Source organism: Clupea harengus, chromosome 6 (genome assembly GCF_900700415.2).
Source record: "Clupea harengus chromosome 6, Ch_v2.0.2, whole genome shotgun sequence".
Lineage (NCBI taxonomy): Eukaryota > Metazoa > Chordata > Actinopteri > Clupeiformes > Clupeidae > Clupea > Clupea harengus.
This window is the reverse complement of record NC_045157.1, coordinates 25,273,835-25,296,924: the sequence shown is the minus strand read 5'-3', so window position 1 is coordinate 25,296,924 and position 23,090 is coordinate 25,273,835. Positions and strand designations below refer to the sequence as shown.

At 41.3% G+C, this 23,090-nt stretch overlaps 1 protein-coding gene and 1 pseudogene across 1 annotated transcript; one reads left to right on the top strand and one right to left on the bottom strand.

Annotated features, from left to right (window-relative positions):
• Positions 1-6,756: 6,756 nt before the first annotated feature.
• LOC116220688 lies at positions 6,757-18,570 on the top strand (annotated as a pseudogene).
• Positions 8,956-12,408, bottom strand: LOC105889030 (trypsin-like). The gene is made up of 5 exons (XM_012814786.2): positions 12,305-12,408; positions 11,578-11,725; positions 10,187-10,440; positions 9,763-9,899; positions 8,956-9,189 (listed from the first exon to the last, which is right to left on the bottom strand). The coding sequence occupies exons 1-5, from the start codon at positions 12,342-12,344 to the stop codon at positions 9,037-9,039; spliced, it is 732 nt and encodes a 243-aa protein (XP_012670240.2). The 5' UTR covers positions 12,345-12,408; the 3' UTR covers positions 8,956-9,036.
• Positions 18,571-23,090: the final 4,520 nt, after the last annotated feature.

The window sequence follows — 23,090 nt, the reverse complement described above, 5'->3', positions numbered from 1 at the left end:
ATCCAAGAACTCCTCATGGACACAAGAAGCACTGAGGAATTGTACCATGGCTCCTGCCCAAGGAGGGGCATAGACAGGGGCTGCTCCTAGTGGATTCCAGGCATCCTCAGAATTAAATTACTTGAGATGTGAAAATCTCTACAACAATAACACCTGTGAAATAAACTTACATGAAACATTATATTACAATTTTGATTATGTACTTTTGTATTTTTACTATGACAATGGTGACCGGAAAGTATTTCAATATCATATTGTTGTAAGGGCGCTCTCAGAGGCTCTCCGTCCCACGACCTCCTGCCCTGCCTCTTGTGAAAGGCACAAAAAGGTTTAAGGTGTACTTCAGGCTAAATCTCATGGAGTTTGATGCTCTTCATTCTCTGATAGCACCTCAAATGAGAAGGGTATAAACAACTATGAGGGAACCCATTTCCTCTGAGCTTATGTCTGAGGTGAGCACCAGTGCTGACCCTCTGTGCTCTCTCATCTGCTCTACTCTCTTTACACTATTGACTGCACTTCTAAAAATGACTGTTAGACTTACGTTACGTTTGCAGATGACACCACCCTGGTCTGTCTCATCTCAAATAATGATGAGTCTCTGTACCATGAAGAAGTAACACGACACGGCCAGTGTCATGGTACGGAACTAGCAACCTGGAGCTAAACACACAGAGAACTGTAGAGATGATCATTGATTTCAGAAAGAGACCCACTGCCTCCGCTGGAAATGCACAGACCCACAGTCAGCAGAGCAGACTTTCAGATGTATGAAGAAGGCTCAGCAGTGCTTGTATTTCCTTCAACAAGAAATTTAAGCTGCCTCATGCACTGCTGGTTCATCATAGAGTTCATCATCACATCGTCCATCTTCGGCTCAGCTCTGCATCGTTGCACACCTAGCGTAAACTAAAGCGAACAGTGCGTTGTGCAGAGAAAATAATTGGCGGTCGGCTTCCCTCCGTTGGAGATGTTTACTCATCTACGACGGCGGGGGAAATCATAGCAGACTACTGACACCCTGGTCATCTTCTTTTTCAGCAGTTTCCATTTCAGCAGAGACCAAGAGTTTGAGCCCTAATGACTCAAAACCAACCGCCATCTCCATAGCTTCTCTCCTACAGGCCATCATCCTCAAGGACCCTTCTGCCACCCTTTGCTTTAAAGTACTGCACAAGCCTACTGTACTAAACACCCACCCCTTCATTAGTTGTTCTATTCACATGCTAAATACTTTGTCCTTACCTGTGCCAGAGGGCAGAGGGCAGAGATAGACAGACCACTGGCAGAGATTCTATTGTAAACAAAATTCCACTCAGGTCCAAATATAATTGCTTTATTTTGAGGCAAGCCCGGCAATTTGAAATTATATCGAAGGAGATGTCTCCACTCATGCATGTAAGCAGAGATATTGAGAGAGCTGGAAAAAAATTCCAAGGACAATGAGATGGAGCTACAACTTGATGAACTACTAACTTACCATCTGAAGAGGAACTGCAAGTTTAAATGTTTCTAACTATCACACACAGGAGATTTGTGTGTTGTATAGGCTATCAATTTTGAGCTTGCTCTGCTGTTAAAGCCCAAAGATAGGTTAGGCTAGGTAGGTGTATCTAAGCTCTGCAACTCATGTGATTGGTACACAGAAGTTTTCACTCCATTCCAAGGTGGTATAGTGCACACATGTTTAGAGTAGACTCTTTAGTATGGTTTTTTATTCACTATTTTAGTATGGTCCACTTCATATAGTCTACATACAGAAAAGCAGATTTTTGCCATATCCCAGATCGCAATCATATATCGTTCGACCGGTGGATTTTGGTCGCCACCCCACTGCTGGTGTGCCACTTCTCGTCCACTCTCAGACCACCGTCATCTTTGGTGTAACTGTGTGGATATGAAGAAGATAACATAAAATGTTTGCATTTTCTGGAATTTCTAAATCACATCCTTGACATAGTCTGTTTAAAATATCAACCACTAAACAAAAGTAATTCATGGTACTAGTAGGTTCTCAAAGTGAAAAATCGCTTTTGTCAATTAAGGACTTGTGTTACACACTGGTCACATTTATAAAAAATGATATGGGTTGGTGAAAATGACTGAAGAAGTATAAATGTTTTGAAAGCGAGTGGAGAAATGGTGGGCCGTTCGCTATCTAGGTAACATTACAGTGAAGAGAGGCGACCTAACTGGGTTTTTGTAGTGACCAGTGTCTAAAAAGTATGCAACGGTTACATCATAAATGCACTCGTAAAGCAACCCCATCTGATACATTTGTTTTTCATGTGCATGTCACACCCACATGTTGGTCACACTAGCATTAGCCACCCAGGTTTTCACCATGTAACATTAGTTTTGTGGTGGGACTTCAATTTCCTCATAACCTGATAAATATCATCAAATAGACTGATATACATTTTCATTAGTAGCTTATAAGTGATCCCTGGGAATCTTGGTGTTCTTAGCACCTTACTCTACCAGTTGCTCTGCCAGTTGAGCCACAGAAACACTCTATTGTAGTATATATTGCTAGGATTGTAATAGGATTTTTAATTTTTCGCAGGTCCCTCAATATGGATAATGATGGACAGCTACATTTGCCGTGGGATGAGAGAGCAAGGAGGTCACTGGGAACTGACCTAGGAGTGGGTGAGAGAGCAAGGAGGTCACTGGGAACTGACCTAGGAGTGGGTGAGATAGCAAGGAGGTCACTGGGAACTGACCTAGGAGTGGGTGAGATAGCAAGGAGGTCACTGGGAACTGACCTGGGAGTGGGTGCCCATGTCAAGTGGTTGGCTGGGGTGGACTGAAGTGGTGTGCCTCCTCCCCTTCTTTCAGTAGTACCTGTGAAGAAGAGCAGTCTCAGATGTCCTGCTCATCCACTGCGGTGCAAACAACCACCGAATAAAGAGTGTCCATCTCATCGCATTCTGCAGGAATGATTACACCAACATAAACTAATGGATACATTCCATGAATCTACCAGAAGTATTTCCAGTCTTAATATAAGCAGAAAGTGAAAACATTCGGGAGAGCAACACATCCTATCGACAGAACGAGTGAGTGTGAAGGGGAAAATCAAGAATGTCCCAAAAATGTACAGGCAGGACCCAACGGTAATTCCAGCATGCTGAATGACTGGCACACTACACATGTCACAACCTCTGCTGCACACTCATCTGTTCCTGTTCCTGCTCTTGCTCCATATGCTACTCCAGTCCGTTCATCCTCTCCTGTGTTTTAGTATTTCCCTCACACCTTAGTTTTTCCCTCCATGTTTGGTTCTCACCTGTAGCCAATGTGTTAATTGAATTTAGTTCTCACCTGTAGCCTATGTGTTAATTAAGTTTAGTTCTCACCTGTAGCCAATGTATTCACTGAGCTCCTATGTAAGCCTTGGGCTTTTTCCTTTGTCTTTGTGTGTAATTGTTTGTGATCAGCAAGATGTACTGTTCTCCAGTCCTGTGATCTCTGCCTTGTTTGGCCATCGTGGCACTTTGATTTATCTCAGTAAAACACGCCTTGAGCGTTTGCATCCTATTTCTTTGTTTCAAGTCTCCAGTTTGTGACAACACACAAATAATCAGAGACAAGTTTGCCAAAAGGCCAGGTATAAATACTTTGAGTAATTGGTCATGTGACTGTCTGAGTACAGAAAATGGCAGGAAAACAAAAACAGGAAGTAAATACAAAAGGTGAGGGGTCAGGGCCCCGTTCCTCGTACCTCGCTAACTGAGTTACCAAGATAGTTTTCAGGATAAGACATTGTTTAAGCGCAGATCAGCCTTGGAGGAACCGAGATTGCCTTCAATCATTGCGTTAATTTAAACTGGCTAATAGGACATTTGATCGACTTAGTTGAACCACGTATGAGGAATAGGGCCCATGACTGAAGCACATGGACAACAAAAACAAACACAGACCACGTGGTAATATAAAACAGGCTGAGAGTCCTTGGCAGCCCCTAGATGCCAAAAAGTGTCCCAACTAGTTTCCCCTTTTCCAATCTATATTAAACAGGTTGACATAACTTGTTTGTGTTATTACATGCCTAGTATAAGGGGGACAGCATGTCAATTAAGGTAGTGCTATTATTCCTTAATTTCGAAATCATTTTATGAAAATAGATCAGCTGGCTATCCAGCTGACTAGACACAAAAGCATAACTTTACAAACACACTAGAGCATCTAAACTTGCAAACCACCTCACAATACGACATGAAGCATTTATATCAACCTAACTACTAAATTAATTCAGTGATATCTCACTCTACAAAAAATATCCCCCCTCCTCCCCTCCAATAATTAGTATTGTTGTAAATGTAAAAATTGGCTAGCTGGTGTGTAGTAGCTAAGGAGTACCAGAGGTGAATTGTGCTCATCTAACCACATGTATCATATTGCTCTCTGCATTGAAGAGCCACAGAAAAAAAACATTGAGACAGATCACTGTTCAAACCACATAGAGCAAATTAAGAAAATAAGTGTTATTTAAAATGCAAATATTGAAGAGCAAGTTCCTGAAATAAAGGACTAAAGTGAGATGTGTGTGTATATGAAGGGTAAACTGTTTGCACCAAGGGCATATAGTTGTTGTTTCCATACATGTTACTGTTTATCTTGTGTTGATTGAATCATGCTCTGAGAGGGGAACAGATTGTTTTTAGCGTGACCACATGCAGCTGAACAATGATTGCTTGAGAAGTTTGGTGTCCGTCTGACATATGATGTCTTAATCCTTCAACGAGATCATTCTCAAATTAATAGGTTTCAGTGCTTACCATGATCGCATTAACTCGGCCACTGCTTTCTAATACAGTCCTAATCCCCTTAATCTGCACCAGTCTGTCTGCCAGGGGGACTCAATCGCTAACAGTGACATAAGTGAGTGGTCTCATTTCTTTTTTTTCTGAATTAATGCCTTTAAGCCTCTATTCTATTCTACAATACACTATTTATTTAGCTTGTATCTCATTTTATAGACTAATGGCATTTCTGTGAACTGAAATTTCATCAGAGTAAAAAATGTCCTTCCCTTGAAGGATACATTTGAACCTGGAATTGCTAGAGTAGATTCCTTGCACTCACCTTGTTCCTCCATTTGGCCTATTTATTTTAGTTTTACTAAGGTGAGCTTCTCCCCGGTTCAGTTGATGTTGTATCAGAATCTGTTAAAATATATAGATCATGTGTTTCTTGGATGTAAAAATATAATGCTTTGATTTGCATTTGCATGTATGACCACACATCTTACGTCATTCACGGCGATAAATGTTTGAGACAATGGAAAATGCAGGAAGTTGCTGAAACAGATGGAAATTCAAACAGAAAAAAACAGTTTTATCCATTATTTTCCTCTACACCTACAGCCTAATCCCTGCGATATGCCTTAGGGTAATTCCACCTCAATTCAGCAAATGCCTTCTGCTCAACCATCTCAGATGTTCTTGAAAATTTTACTATATAGAGTGTGACCTTCCAACCTAATACTTAATTCACAGCATTCGCAGACTGGGGAAAGTTTTCAGATTTATTATCTTCAAATGTGTTCATGCTAGAAGCTTCAAAGTTTGAACAGATAATTACCTCTGTATTTAGTTTCCTGTTTAAGCTTTTCAATAGGATTGTGTCCATAGTCACTGTTATCAATGCGTGGAATCAGAAAAAAAGCCCAGATGTTCTATTAATGAGATGTCTGTAGTACATTTGTGTAGGACATTTTTGTGCATTAATCTAGATAATATTTTGCTTGCTCACTGAACAGGTATAAAAAGGTGTATCAATGAAATACACATTTCCAGAAAGGTTATTTCAAGGGCTGTGAGGTTCTGGAATTTCAAGTTGGTACTAGGACTAGGTACTAGGTACTAGGATGTTAAAATGTCTAGGTATATTGGGTCATAGGAAATCATTTTATGTGCCAGGTATAACTGGATTATCAGCAGATGTCCTCATCAAATGTTCTGAATAACAGACAAAACATTATAAAAATTTTCCTGAAAACCCCAATATGCATGATAAGCCTAATACCAGCAATAAATGTCACCACACTGTCAGTAATTCACTTACACAGTACAGTAATGCTTGAAGAAAACATTGCTGGGTTTTGTCGAATTCATTTGACTTAAGACCTGATAGACCTAAACTTTGAATATGGTTGCAGTCCTAGTACGTACTTCAAATTCCAGAACCTGACAGCCGTTGAAGTAACCTTGGAGGAGTTTAATGGGAAGTTCAACCAAAATATAAATGTACAAATTATCTAGTTAGCCATGCAGACAGTGTTAGTTGGGGATTTCTAATTTGGGTCATTGAGAAGCCTGTCACTACTCTACATTATTGGGGTTATGTTACATTTTTCTATGTACATTATAGAAAAACAGTTGCAACGGACTCTGATTGGCATACTTCAGAATTCAGTATATGGAAATTGTTTGATATTAGCAAGAAAATGCCGCACATGTAACTTATAGCTGTTATTGTCGTTGTTTTAATACTGAAGGAGCAACATTTTTTTTAAATGTTCTTAATATAACTCTCCTGACAAATATAGCAGTAAATATCCTGTAAACGGTGATATTTTGCTATGTTAGCCTTTGGTGTATTTTGCATATCTAAGGGGGTAGTGCACTAGGCTAACATTACATCCCATCAAGAATCGCACCGTTCTGTTACAGCTAAATGGTATAGTGTCCATGGTACAGTGGTAATCCGCCATTCCTCTGCGAATACAAATGGACATATTTCCTGCAGATGCTGGGTGTTACAGTGAAAGACGTCAACCAGCAGGCACTTTCTGCTTTCCTCAAAAAGTAAGACGTAGACTACTTGTGTTGCAAAGCTGTATGCTCCCTCGATGTGAGGAGCTTTGCGTCATCCATCATGTGTTAATTCAGGGGTTAATGGTTATGTTGAATTGATGCATAGACTCATTGACACATATTTAAAATCTTAATCGTACTATCAACATTGAGTCACTGTCAAGGAAACGCCGTTAAGATGCTGCCCAACCTATTTCAGGTCGGGAAAACTGAAAGTGCCAGAATGGGTACACAGTGAAGCTGGCCAAACACAAGGAGTTGGCACCTAGTGATGAAAACTGGTTCTACACCAGAGCAGGTAAGAGAGAGAACCTTTATTAGAGGGATAACGGTAGTTTGTAACACAACTAATGGTCTGAGCCTGCAGTCTTTTCCGTAGTAGGTATTATAGCAGCTCAATTCATCTGACCGTGCTTGAGGATTCACCAGCCAAATCACTAGATTCACCTAGGCATGAACCCTGATGAACCCTGTAAGCTTGCCTCAAAACACAATACCTGTCATGGCCTGGGCAACGTGTGAGCTAATCGCCAATGCCCCTGCCTGATCCGTAGCGTCCACAGCATGCCATCTGTACCCTGCAAGGGGGTGTCGGAGTGGGTGCCATGATCAAAATCTATGGAGGTTTCTCAGTTCCTCAGGGTCAAAGAGACTTGGACACAATTGCTGGGCAGGTAAGTTATACATGAATGCTTTACACCCTTTAAGTGTAAGTTCACCCCCAGCTCTGAACTCCACCCACTGTACAATTTTGCAGTGCTAAGAAGCGGGTAAGGGGCTGAGAGTTTACTAGACTGAGAGTCTATAAATATCATGTAATAGATGTACCAAAGGTCGACTCTACTTCAGCATCGGTCTTGCAAGGTTCAGGACCATTTTAAACAGCAGATGGCGTGTTGGAGGATGGAGGGCTAGGCATATTGTTCTGGCTTTTGTCCTTGTAATTCAATGTATGCAGTATTTCAGTATCATTTGAGTGTGCCTTCTTAGAAAAAAATGTATTTATGTGTTAAGATTGGATTCCTGTGCCTGGATGACCACAGGTTGCAGCTGCAAGCAAAAAACAGTGATATCTCCCAAAGGGGAAGGATGATGGAACTAGCCCTCTCTACCTCCTCCTCAATTCAGATGTGCATGTGTGAAGCAACTGGTGCAAAATGTATCGAGAAACTAATTGATCAGGGAAAATATCAGTGTCATGAGACGTCAGAACTCAGATGGAGGTTTTAGGATCAAACAGGGTTTTAATATTAATTCAGCCCGGGAACAGGGGAATATGACACACAAAACAGGGAGGACTAATAAACAAATGAAAAAACACTCTAAAACAAGACAATACAAGACTAGACTAGAAAACGAGACTAAACCAAACTACACAGAGTCACACTCTGGAACACGAAAACAAGACTAAACAATGAACCAAAATAGCATAACAGAAACTCAGGAACCCAGCGTATAGCGTCAATGAACCAAAATAGCATAACAGAAACTCATAACAGAAACTCAGGAACCCAGCGTATAGCGTCCTCAGAGTCTAACTCTGGTTCTCTAGCGCGAGGGCACGGAACTGACAGAAACAAGTCACTGCCCGCGAAGACTAAAGCCCAATTTATGGTCGTCAGTTTACGGAGACACGTAAAGCCCTCTCCGTCGTTGCAAACCCTCTCGGTGCACCTCCCACAATCCGTCAATACATCGCTGTTTACCTTGTGGGAGGTAGCAATCTGACATTAGATAGCTGGCTCAGACACCTCACAAATCCCCTCAGATGAATTTTTTGTTACAATAACGGGGTTTTTACATTGCACAATGTATATTTCTCCGTAACTTAAAAAAAATCTAGGGAAAAAAAAGTCAAACAAACAATTTTTATGTACAAATACGACCATCTACGGAGTTTGGTCCGCCATTTTTTTTTTTTTATTGCTTTGCTCGGGCAGTAACTTAGTCCATGTAGCAACGAGACCAGACACCGGAGTGAAGGGAGTGAGGAATATATGAAGGGACGTGCCAGGTGTGTGTGATTTGTGATTAGGAGAGGTGTAAGACTTGAATGTGATGACGTCACAGCATTTCTGATGGTTTGTTCATGTATGTGTGTGCATTAAATGAGGTCTCTGTGAAAGCCATATTTCAGTCCCAAATGTCTTTATTGGCCATAGAATTCATCATAACCGCATTGTCTCATTGGAACAGAGGTGTGTATGGGTTTTTAGTTGCTGTTCATGACACCCTCGATCCAGCTGTTGTAACGGCACACGCGGGCGTAGACACTGGGGTGGCCCACCATAGCACACTCATAGTCGCCCCAGGAGACCACACCCTGCAGCTGGCCACCGCACACCAGAGGTCCGCCAGAGTCACCCTGTATGGAATGAACACGTAGACGCACAAGCAACATAGACAGAAACACGCACACACAAATAAGTCATTCAGCTGCTTCAGTAGGCTTTCAGTTCTCTTCTCAATATAGAATGTGCTTTTCACACTCTGTCAGCTTTTCTCTGTACTTGTACGGTCTTGAATATGTAAAAAGCATGAGAAAATGGTCACTATAATGTTGCGCATCATAGCCTAGCTTTAAAGTGAGAATGTTCATGTTTCAAGGCATTCAGTATTCTAGTAGTAAGAAATTATAGTTATGTCATGATTCCACAGTGCGTGATTAAGGAATTATGATATGAGGACTCTAGGGGTGATCTGTGGTTATAATGTCATAATTCCAGGGATGACCTGAGATTATGATGAAATACTTGTAGGGGTGATCAATGACGATGATATCATGATTCCATGGGAGATCTGTGATAATGATATGCTTTCAGTGGTGATCTATTATTTTGACATCATGATTACAGGGCAGTTATAATGTCATGCTTGGGGTTATCTATGATTATGATGTCATAATCCCAGGGGGCATTGGTGATGACATGGCTCTGACCTGGCAGCTGCTGGCTCCTCCACGCATGAAGCCAGAGCAGACCATGTTCTCAGTCATCCACTGGGGATAGGCATTCTTGCAGATGCGATCATCGATGATGGGTTGTGTAAGGCACTGCAGGCGGTCAGGATAGATCGCTGATAGACAGAAAACACTCATGTTTGTAGGCTATGTCACAGAATTCAAGTTTGGCATGTAGGAGTCATTCAGAATGAGCCCTTATGCTGAAAAAGTCCTGCATAAAAACACATAAGTATACAAAGATAATGACAGAGGAGTAACTCTACATACTACTTACTACTTAGTTAATCTGAAAGGAGGTACACTTTCTAAGACACATGAACAGAGAAGCCTCCTATGACAGTCTGTTACAGAAACCCTCATGCATACACACGTCCTCACATTCTCCAAGACAGGTACCTACTTCCCCGGGTGATGGTGTTGCCCCATCCGGACACCATGCAGGTCTCATCGGGAACGGGGCATCTGCTGGGCAGGGCCACAGTCTGGACATAGCTGTTAAGTTCAGCCGGGCGGCTCAGCTTGATGAGCATGATGTCGTTGTCTGGGTGGTCTCTGATGAAATTGGGGTGCTTGATGATCTTGGCAGAGTTGATGAACTGTTCGGTGCCCTCCTTGGAGGAGAGGCTGTGCTCACCGAGGCGCACCTGGATGCCACTTCAGAGGGGAGTGAAGAGCGTGGCTTAGTTAGTTATGAGTTAAGAGTTAGCAGGAGCTAATGCTAATGCAGGCTTTCAATCAGAATGACAACTGTAACAACTGTTTTCTTACCGAGACAGAGTTTGCACATGCTAATGCTAGCCGGGGTTTCAGTCAAACTAACCACTGTAGCAACTGACAACTCTAACAGAGTTAATTATGGAGCTTGGAACTACCCGCTGGTCTTAACTAAAAAACATGACTCCACGTCTCATACTGATGTATACACGTAATTATTATCTGGAACACCGTGAAAATCAGAATCACCTACGGCCATATCTTTTCAGCTGACCATTCAGTGTCAGCTACAGAGCTGTTTACTTGGAAAAATATTATATACGGTACAATGACTGTTGTGCGTGGGAGAATATACAATGTACTGCAGTTTTGACCCTGTGCTAATGCTAATTGTAGAGAGACCACAGGTCGCCTGGGAGATCCTCATTTCTTACCCCAGTTTTAATGCAACTGTTATCAGTGCTTTCCTGTTATTTGGTTTGAACAGTCATCCAGTGAAATGCACGCACCTACACAGATAGCAGCAGATGGAGGAAAGGCTTCAGACAGTCTGCTGGATCGGTGTGTCTGATCAGCACCAGATCTGTTCCAGAACTATAAGCAGGTGTATGTTTCCTCTTGTACATTTTGTGGTGGATTCAGACAGCACATTTTTAAATATCTGTTTGGTGAATTCAAACGCCTTGTTTTAGATTTCTGCTTGGAGAATTCAGACACCATGCTTTAGATTTGTGCTTGGTGAATTCAGACACCATGATTTAGATTTCTGCTTGGTGAATTCGGACACCATGCTTTAGATTTCTGCTTGGTGAATTCGGACACCATGCTTTAGATTTCTGCTTGGTGAATTCGGACACCATGATTTAGATTTCTGCTTGGTGAATTCAGACACCATGCTTTAGATTTCTGCTTGGTGAATTCGGACACCATGATTTAGATTTCTGCTTGGTGAATTCAGACACCATGATTTAGATTTCTGCTCGGTGAATTTGGACACCATGCTATTGATTTGCGCTTGGTGGTTTTAGACACCCTTGTTAGGTGGATTCTATTTTCAGAGAGGAGGTTAGGACTCACCGCTTGTAGCAGTGGGCAGCAGACACAACCCACTGGCTGGAGATGAGGGAGCCACCGCAGAAGTGGTAGCCACCTGCATTCAGGGAGGCCTGGTAGGGTGCGGAGTGCCTGGGGCACTCATGACCTCCCACCACTTTCACATCGGCCCCTACAGCGGCCCAAACACAACAACAACAACATATGTATTAAAGATAGATGCGTTTTACTGGAACACACAAGTAAAGATGCAAGAAGGTATCAAGAGAAAAAGAACCTCACACCAAAAGTGGAGATAAACCCAAATGCTAGTGTGCAATTACAACCCAGATTACAGCTGATTGTGTAATAAATACATTTGTACCTGATTGATCCAGGCTAGATCTCTCCCAGTGTCGGCTATTAAGTGTGTAAGTTCATTCAAATTAAATCAATTAAATGTTACTTATTTGCATAGTACCATTAACAATGAACATGGTCTGAAAGCACTTGATTGAACCCCCTAGGTCACACAGATGACTGTGGTGAAGAGGGAAACCTCCTAAAGGCAAAGGGCATGTATTTAGATATTGAGTAGAATCTACTTACAAAGCCATCTTCCTCTGAACAGGCAGTGAACCAGGGTCAACTGTTTGGTAGGCAGCAATGCTAACCATTGTACCACCAACACCTCCTACCTAACAGTACCTAGCTCAAACTATGAAAACGTTCATATAACCCCTTATGTGCTGTTTCACTGCAGTTTACTCACACGCCACTCCGAGCAATGCCAACAAAATCAGGGTCTTCATGTCCACGCCGGTCTGCAAGCTGATTGCTGTGAGACACGGACATCTTCTATCCTTTTTATAACTCCTACCTGCTGTCAGAAAAAGGACGTTTATTTGTGTTTGATGAAGCAATCTGTGTTTGTAAGAAAAACGAAGTTTCTTTTGTGGTTGATGCAGCAATCTGTCTTTGTGGTTGCAGCATTGCTGCTTGATCATGAATCTCATGTTCACTCACAGGATATACTGTAATTTCTTACAGTCCCCTCTTTCATGCTATGAACCATACATAGCATCAAATCAACTTTCTTTCTCAGTCACACCTTTCATAGAGGTGCCCAGTGGCGGTGATGTCCTGCTTTAGGTTGGTCCCTCTGTGGCCATGAGGGAGTCTTACCCGTCATTGGACTCTCACCATCGTGCACACTGGTCATCTCCCAGTCTTAATAGGTAACTTGGGAGTTATCATGGGGTTATTCTGTAATTTGATACTATAATATAAAAAATGTCTCAGGTTTGGGAGAAGCATTTGAGAACCACCACAGCCAACGAGACAGTCTGAGATCATTGAGAAAAACATAAGGGCATCTGACATCCAAAACACAACTAAATATAAATGTGAAATAGTATGCTGTTCTTGGCAAAGCATCGCTTGTAGTCTCCATTGACTCTGGTTCTGTGTGTGTTCTAACCTCTGACCCAAATGGCTCCTCAGTTTCCTGTGCCTTCTCTATTATCCCATCACAGTCATCTGGCACTGCCCACTCAATATGACACAGCCCACTCTCAACTGGGGATTTTCCATCTGGCACCAAACCTAGACCATCTTTGTCAAAAGTCACACACAAATCACCTTTGTCAAGCCGCTGACTCTCAGCTGTTGTAAAATACTGTAAGGATGGCAGATCTGGTTTCCCGGAACCGCAGACATAAGGGCCTGTTTCTGAGAATTGTTCAATTTCAAAAACGTACAGAACATGCCTTCATCACCACTCTCCTGGTCATTCCCTATGTTATGGTTAGAATGAGGAGCATGTCTGCCTCGGCCCTGAGACCAGCATTCCTTTGCCCAATTACCATATTTCCCATGTTTTATTTGATCTACTTCTCTACCTATATCTTGGTTTAAGATGTTGATATCAAGAAGAATGCACCACATGTCTACCAGCATACCTAGCTGTTAACAGTCTCAATCTGCTAGTAACATCATTAACATCTGAGTCTACACTCATGTTCTCTGGCTTCCACTCAGTAATGGGCTCGCCTCTCCCACTCCCTGTGACGGGGCTGCTCACACCACCTCCAACAAACTCTCTGTTATCCAGCCAACCTATTTTAATACTATGCCACAATTAGTCGCGCTGACCACACGTCTTCGTTCGTATTAAACACAATGTCACACTCACCTATATGTCCTATACATTGGCTTATGAAAAATGCTGCAACTGTCCGTCGGGCACAATCACAAAACGTACTTTCCTGGGCCACAATGCTTCAGGCTCAAACCACACTACTTCGGGTTATCAACAACTTGTTTCAGTTACTTTAGAAACGTTTCCCGGCCTGGGCCTCTTTGTTTCAGCTCCTTTAGAAACTTATTTCAACACAATTCTGTCACCTCACTACTTCGGGCTGATTCAGTTACTTTACAACCGTTGACAAAATTGCACAGAGCTGATCCACAGCCATTGAAATTTCAGGATGGGCTTGCCAACTTTAAGAAAAAGGAAGTTTCTTTGTGTTTGATGCAGCAATCTGTCTTTGTAAGAAAAACAAAGTTTCTTTTGTGGTTGATGCAGCAATCTGTCTTTATTCCAACTCTAGCCATATATACTGTTTAAGACACCTAGGCTTTTAAAGTAAATGAGCTAGGCTTCAAATGCAAACAGGTCTGGCAACCTTTTGCTGTTCTGTATGATAATCAGGTTTCTCTGACTGAGATGGTTCTCAATGGCCTACCCCATTCCCATACTATGATGAATTACAGTCACTCACACCTCAGTTTGCTTCCTGACCTCAGGTGTCTGAGCAAATCCAGTGAATCTCATGTTCACTCACAGGATATACTGTAATTTCTTACACTGCCCACAACTACCTCAAATTTGATCTTTACTGTGGGAAAGCTGCAGGTGTCTCGAGAACCTTCACCTCATCCCAGAAGGAAAGTTCATGTTAACTAATCCACTGCACATGGCAGTATGTTGTTCAAGCTTTTAATTAAATCTACTAATGTTATGTGACCCATGGCTATAGAGGTAATAGGGTTAGAGTTAGGGTTGGGGTGTGTAGAAGAAAATCCTCTTGCTCTGTTCTACAGGTGTTGTGGTGTCTTGGTATGAGCCAGTTTTACCTTGATATGGTAAATTATAGGGTGCCCTGACCTCATGTTTGTCAAAGACGTTTTGTTTGTTTTAATGTATTTTTGAACCTCTGACATGCAAGTTGAGATAGCAGACATGCAAGTTAGTGGAAATTTGTGAACATCTAAAGTGAAAGTACAACTTTTATATCTTTTTACAAGGTGAAAGACTGTAAACAATCTTTTTTAATGAAATGTCTTTGGGGTTTTTCAATTCGAGCCATTCTGCATTTAACTGACAGAAACGCTATTCTTGAATAGGCCTTTAACAGTTCCCTCTGAACAAAGGTCCAAAACAATCAGGGTAAGCAGAGGTACTACAGAAAGGTCAGAAAGGTTTAAATGATGATGGTCTGGTGTAAGACAGGATGGCAAAAGTTGGCCAAACAGCCATATCCGTGTGAACGTATTCGTACAATTCAAGCCAATTAAGACATTGTGTCAGGAGCACGGAAGGGTGGGGTGTAATTATACTGTATTATACTGTTCACATCCTTTTCCACTGTCCTTATTTATTTCACTGGCTCAAACTTCTCTCTCTGGTTTATGGAGACTATTCCTCTTGGCTCAAGACACAAGTCCTTGTGACATCAGAGGTCAGAATAGGGGCAACAGAAATCAATCCGTTCTAGAAGCCTTACACCATACACTCATTCTGTTTCCCTGGTGATTTGGAAGGCAGAGCAGAGTTATGAAACTGCCTCAGGTGTGGCGTGTGTTGCACTCTAAGAGGATCAAATTAGTTTGCTGGTGGAGGAAGAACCACGCCAAGCTCAGACATGTAATATCTAGAAAGCACCATTACTGATGAGACTGACTGTATGTTTTGCTATGACTGCTTTGTGATAATTGTCTATAGTCTGACTATCAGTTTATTAGATTATCAGTGTCTTTTCTCGTGGTCTCAGATGAGTCCCTTTCCTCTCCCTAGATTGTCCTGTATTTTTTTGTGATCAGTTACTGGAAACCTTCGATAGCAGTACTGTAAGTCATTTTATATGAATTAAAATGGGATAGAACTTTAAAGCAGTGTCTGACATTTCGCTCATTTCTTATAGCTGCTTCCTCAATTTTACTTGATTCACATCAAATAACATATTTGCATAAAAAAGTAGGATCTTACTACAAGGATTTATGAGGTTATAACTAGGCTATAAATTAATCAGTATCGGGCGTATGCATGGATTTTATTATAAATTTGATGTGCCTTTTATTTAACTGCTCTGGGCCACCTCGTGTACGCTGGTTGCAGCAGACTCAAAGTTATTAGCGTTCCAAGCTTTCATTATGCGACTAAATTAAGGATAAGAGCAAGTTGTACACTTAGGTTATTCGGGGTCAGTCGAGTTACTGCAGTCGCCTGCTGTAGTAGTCTCGCCAACTCGCCTCTTCAGCATATTTCAGCATCACTGGCACTGCGGGAGGCTGAGTAAGGTAAACATGATTTAGATTTTATACTTATTTAAAGTTATTAATCCCCTGGGGAATTTGCTTATAGAGAGTTTTTAAGGCACGGTCAACGAAATGCAATATAATGCTGCATATGTAACTTATTGTTGTTATTGTCGTTGTTTTATACTGAAGATGCTTTAAAAAAATATATATATGTAGACCACTTAAAATAACTGCTTCATCGCTCTCCTGACAAATATAGCAGTAAATATCCTGTAAACGGTGATATTTTGCTATGCTAGCCTTTGCTGTATTTTGCATATCTAAGGGGGAAGTCCACTGAAAGGCTAACGTTACATCCCGTCAAGAATCACACCGTTCTTCAGCTAAGTAGTATAGTGTTTAAGTGGCACCAGAAATCTGTCGTTATATTCACTGTAAGTGACCGCTCGGCTAAGTGCTGATTCTACCCACCCAGGTAAATTAATCCGCCATTCCTCTGCGAATACAAATGGACATATTTCCTGCAGGTGCGGGGGGTTGCAGTGAACGACGCCAACCAGCAGGACTTTGAGCGGGCACTTTCTGCTTTCCTCAAAAAGTAAGGCGTAGACTACTTGTGTTGCAAAGCTGTGTGCTCCCTCGATGTGAGGAACTTTGCGTCATCCATCATGTGTTAATTCAGGGGTTAATGGTTATGTTGAATTGATGTATAGACTCATTGACACATATTTAAAATCTTAATCGTACTATCAACATTGAGTCACTGTCGAAGAAACGCCGTTAAGTGCCAGAATGGGTAGACACAGTGAAGCAGGCCAAACACAAAGAGTTGGCACCTAGTGATGAATACTGGTTCTACACCAGAGCAGGTAAGAGAGAGAACCTTTATTAGAGGGATAACGGCAGTTTGTAACACAACTAATGGTCTGAGCCTGCAGTCTTTTCCGTAGTAGGTATTATAGCAGCTCAATTCATCTGACCTTGCTTGAGGATTCACCAGCCAAATCACTAGATTCACCAAATCATGAACCCTGATGAACCCTGTAAGCTTGCCTCAAAACACAATACCCGTCATGGCCTGGGCAACGTGTGAGCTAATCGCCAATGCCCCTGCCATGATCAAAAATCTATGGAGGTCGGCACAGGAACGGTGTGTGCCCGTCCCATTTCAGTGTGGGCTCAATGAACGTGGCACGAGTCCTCAAGTCCTGCAAGCACTCGAGGGCCTTAAGATAGTGGAGAAGGACCCCAACGGGTAAGGGGCGGGCTAGAACCAGGCAAAGTACATCAGCACCAAGTCAGTCAGGTTTATTTAACAGTGACCAAGGCTCCAATGTATCTTCAGCAACTTGGATTAAGTGTAAAGGAGATGGGTTGTTTTCAATTTTCTGAGGTTTGTATGTGTTAAGCGGTACTTGAATTCTCTTCTCCTACAGAGGCCGCAGGCTGACTCCTCAGGGTCAAAGAGACTTGGACAGAATTGCTGGGCGTTCAAGTTATACATGAATGCTTTACACCCTTAAAGTGTAAGTTCACCCCCAGCTCTGAACTCCACCCACTGTACAATTTTGCAGTGCTAAGAAGCGGGTAAGGGGCTGAGAGTTTACTAGACTGAGAGTCTATAAATATCATGACATAGATGTACCAAAGGTTCACTCTACTTCAGCATCGGTCTTGCAAGGTTCAGGACCATTTTAAACAGCAGATGGCGTGTTGTGCACAAAAATATATTTTTTTCTTCTTCTTTTTTTTTTTTTTACAAAGTTGGTGTTTTGTCAATAGGAACACCAACATTGATGTGTTTAATCACAGTTCAATAAGATCATTTAGTTTACAGTTAAAAAACACATTTTAGGGTGCACTTACACTTTAAAATTACATAATAGTCAAATGAGTGGTTAAACTATTGATTTTCGATGGAGGGCTAGGCATATTGTTCTGGCTTTTGTCCTTGTAATTCAATGTATGCAGTATTTCAGTATCATTTGAGTGTGCCTTCTTAGAAAAAAAGGTATTTATGTGTTAAGATTGGATTCCTGTGCCTGGATGACCACAGGTTGCAGCTGCAAGCAAAAAACAGTGATATCTCCCAAAGGGGAAGGATCATGGAACTAGCCCTCTGTACCTCCTCCTCAATTCAGATGTGCATGTGTGAAGGAACTCTCTACCTCCTCCTCAATTCAGATGTGCATGTGTGAAGGAACTCTCTACCTCCTCCTCAATTCAGATGTGCATGTGTGAAGGAACTCTCTACCTCCTCCTCAATGCAGACGTGCATGTGTGAAGGAACCGGTGCAGAATTGAACATGTAGAGGAACTAATTCATCAGGGAAAATTTCACAGCCACTAATTTTTTCTTCTCACTGAGGAAGAGTTCAGTTCATTCGCTACTCTACTCTTAACTAATGCTTACAAACGAATGTGATTTCCTTGTCAGGAAGTGCTATGGTTTTAAGTATACAAAATGAAGCAATACTAATTTATTACCTGCAAAAACACCAGTAGTCAATACAAAAAATCTCAAAATCTTGTCATGAAGGTTGTGTTACCACTAAGACTTGAATGTGATGACGTCACAGCATTCCTGATGGTTTGTTTGATGGAGATAATTTCCAAACACTGTTAATGACTTAAGAATATATTAATCAAGTGCGTTGTATTAATAATTACTTTGTATGAATCATGTGCTTATGTAAGCAGGGACATGGCTTTTCTGTGTAACTTTGATTATTAGGTACTGGCGCCACTAAGTCTGCATATGTATAAGATCTATATGCGTAAGTGAAGGAACCTCTTGTCTATGTTTGGGTGATTTCAGTGGTGATAGGGAGGGTCGAACTGTGCCTTTTTAGACCTTGTGTAGAACTGACATCCTTGGAAGACAGGAAGCTCAGTTATAGATCTTAGTCAAGAGTGGCTATTATGACTGAGATGTTAAACATGTATGGCGTCAGGAGTAAATACATCTTAAGTATATAAACCCTGTGCGATGTAAGTGAAATTGCTTCACTTTCATCCTTGTGCTGTGAGTGAGCCCGATTGCAATTTTTATTATATATACTGATCTACAACTCCGGAGTCCTGAGATAACTTGAGAGTGAATTTTCGCCTAACATTGTTCATGTTTGTGTGTGAATAAAATGAGGTCTCTGTGAAAGCCATATTTCTGTCCCAAATGTCTTTATTGGCCATAGAGTTCATCATGACAACATTGTCTCATTGGAACAGAGGTGTGTATGGGTTTTTAGTCGTTGAGAGCAACTGTTACCACTCCTGCCTCACCGAAGGTCACTGTCCAAAATGTTTGTTCTTGAGATTTGGATGTTTGAAACCCTTCACCAATGGCGTCCAATACATCATCAACACACCATGCCAAAAATCCCCTCATAATTAATGGATGTAAACTGTTAATGTTGAATTCAAAAGCTCTGCGGAATGAAGGTCCTTGTAGGACGAAGGAGCCTGTCACAGAAACCTCACTTTGACATGTCTAAGATATTACAAATGATCCACAAATATTCTCAAAATTTTAAATAAATCACACTTGCACAATGCATAAGCACATATATTACATAACCACATTAACGTCAATATCCTCTGCTGACTGAAACCCTATGCACTCCTGAACATGAAGGGTCAAAATCTGCAAAGAAAAACTCTTTCTGCACGTTTTGCATTGTGCTATTGGCATACTTTGGAATTCACTGGCATCTGGATGTAACAGAGTTAGGTCAAACTCATGTTGCAAAGGCACAATGTACAGTTTTCCCATACCTTGTAAAACTGTGAATTAGGGTTCCGTTGTATCCATCAGAATCAGGAGGATTCAGAATCAGTCTCCTTCTACCCTGACCACCTGTAAATGCAATACTGTTTGGGCAAGTCATTTGAATGGCAATCTATTACAATGGATGTTTTATGACTAGTTTTCTCCACCTGTAACCTTGTGGAGTAGCCATCCTGCTGTCAGCCCCTGCATCTTTGAATACTCATTCTGTAGTAGTCCAAATAACTAAGAGGGACTAAGTGATGTCTAAATGCTTGAAGAAAAACTCAACACTAGAATAAAGTGGCGTGTTTCAAATAGAAACACTTAGGTGTCATAGGTGTCATCCCTCTTCATGGCTCATATCCTTGGACAAGGTGAAATGTCTTTTTCCAAGTCCTACCTGGACAAGTTCAAACTCTTCTGATGAGGTTGGGATTGTCTCTGAATTAATGTTAAACAGGTGTGTGAGAAACTAAAAGACCTCCAGGTTTTTGTACACACTGTAGGTCTTTAGACTCTGTACCTTTCGCTTTCCAGCGAAAACAAGCCTTGCCAGTGTAATGTTCACCACATTAATGGCAAATAACAGATATTTCAAGAACTTTATTTTATGAAGATTATGAATGGATTTGAATGGTGACAGTGGCCAGTCTACACGGCAGTGATAGTTCATACTGTTTCCACTGCGTGCTTTTGACGAGGAGATATCATGGATGTTTTGGGCTCGATTTGTAGTTTGACGAGGAGATATCATGGATGTTTTGGGCTCGATTGACGAGGAGACATCATGGATGTTTTGGGCTCGATTGGTAGTTGTATGCAGGTATGCAGCCTCATCTTAAATAAAATTGTATCATCACCTCATTTTCCAGAATTCCAGAATTTCAGAAACGTTTGCGCAAGAACTTCTGCCCAGCTCCCACCTCCACCTCATACCAATTAAAATGCTACTGTACAAATTAATGTAGGAGCTAATGAAGGTATTTCAACTTAGATTCTAATTTTCACATATCCATGTATGAAAGTGGAACTAAATTTAGAATTTCATAGACTGTGGTATAAAATAGAACGTAAGGGACATGAAGTACTCAACAGCAAAACATACACAAATACTAAACAATATAAATCTTACAGCAAACCCCAAAGTACCACAAACACCATCCATGTGCGATATTGAGCCATGCTCAGTAAACCATTACTATCTTATCAGCAGAAACACACAGTTGGATGGTTATTTCTAAACAATACATACAGAAATCATTGTAGAGCATTTCAAAATTACAACTTTACAGCAGTTTTTTTTGCCATTGTTCATTTAGTGAACTAACAGGCAGTCTTAGGGATGGTAATTTCAGACCACAAACAAGAACATGGGAACAGCAATTATGATTAGCTCAGAAACCACAGCTTAAATAACTTTGTTTATTATAGAAAAGCTGGGAAGATGAAAGATTAGAAAATAGGCTATTGCAGTAGAGTAATATTACTACACATAAACAAGAGACTAAAAAGCCTTTTAAAGGCGGTTTAAAATGTAGCCGCAAAAGCAGTATTGTTGTAAGGCTAAAGTTTTGTTTTGAAACTGAAGCGATGAGATAGGAATAGCCTTTAAAAGGGCTGTTGTGAACTGCTACCTATAGCCTGACTCTACGCAGTTGCGCAGTAGCGCCTCCACCACTGCACAGTTGCACTTGCACGCTCGGCGCCACAGCTCCTCCATTCCCGAAGGGCGCCTCATAACTTTTCACAGTTCCTCCTGCTTTGTATAATCTATAATTGGGTCTACTCTACATTGATTGTTTAATAAATAAAAGCACGTTATGTTTTACGGATACATGGAGCTGTAAGATACATTAACATTTTGTAGGCTAGCATGTTATGTATTCCACAAACCTTTCTCTGAGACTTCACTGTCCCGCTCAGTTTTGTTGTCTCTGTTTCTATTGACCCTTCAGTGCAGGAGCATAAGGATTCCCAACGTTACAGTCTTGCCTGATGGAGGCCTGAGTGTTAAAACTGCATGTAGGATTTGCCAAAACGTAACGTTTTTTATCTGATGAAAAAACCATCATGCCGTTTAGACCATCTTTTGTTACCATAACAAGTTATGTTAACCTACGGTTAGGTAACAGGCTAGTTTTGCTGAAACTCGTCAAGTTTTATCCACACATGAATACAGGTGATCCAGTTTAACTGGCATATGGGCTCTTTCACTGTGCTCTATTCGGCACATTACCTCTTCTTATTGCTGATTCCAGCCTGTAATCCACAAATAAATAGTGATTAACTGTCACGTAGCCTACATTCCACTGTGCCCTAATGTTTACTTTACAGCGATGTGGTATTTTTCTCAGCATTGAGCGGCAGACCACCCGAAAACGAAGATCTAGTGGACCACTGTTTGGCGAACACTATCGGGCCCTCCGCTCTGTCACTGCTGGGCCAACAGTGGTCCGTTGGCCTTTTGCTATCTATATCTATGCAGGTGGTTTTACCCACAGTTTTTAATGGATGTTTTAAAAAAAAAAAATAACTAGTTTTTGCATCCATGAATTCACGTTGATTTATGGTCATGCTAAGGATAAACACACCTGTTGTTCCCGCTAGCGACCTCCGACTTCACTACATAGTCTTGTGCTTCGGTAAAGAAACGCTGTAAAGAGTAAACATTTACACCATGACTTGCCAAATATACCAGTATTTAAGCTTACTGATAACCACTATTCTTCTAAATTATTGGCACATTTTTGACAAATGCGCACCGACGTATTTCAGGTATATTTTGTACATACATTCATTTTGAATCGGAAAGGAGAACTTCCATTTGTAAACCAATCTGATGTTAAAGATGCAGTTTGAGGATGCTGGGCCTAACAAAAATAATTTGTGGTTTGTCAAGTGATGGGTGGTTTTGAGCTGGAAAGCCAACATTTCCCTTGTTTATTTTTAATGATAGTCAATAATACTATGACAAGTTGTATCGCTATGGTTGTAAGTGTAGTCCTTGTTCTCTGGTCACAGAGTGTTGCAGTCATGGCTGACCCAGTGAGACTAGGGTCAAAGTACTCGAATTGGGTTGTTTTCATTCCAGTATTTACAGTGCATGAATTGGAAGTTTCAGAATTTGCGATTCATCCAATTTTCAATGTTGATTTAATTTGAACAATTGCTTGCAAGCAATGCGACCGTAACTAGGATTCTTCCAGATAGCCACTCCGTGCCTTACTACTTGCCAATTCTTGCGTCA

Coding starts and splice junctions, on each gene's coding strand:
- LOC105889030 (XM_012814786.2), bottom strand. CDS start 12,344: ATGAAGACCCTGATTTTGTTGGCATTGCTCGGAGTGGCGT. Junction 10,441..11,577: donor GCTGCCCACTGCTACAAGCG/GTGAGTCCTAAC, acceptor TCCCCTCTGAAG/TGGCATCCAGGTGCGCCTCG. Junction 9,900..10,186: donor CAACACCATCACCCGGGGAA/GTAGGTACCTGT, acceptor TCTGTCTATCAG/CGATCTATCCTGACCGCCTG.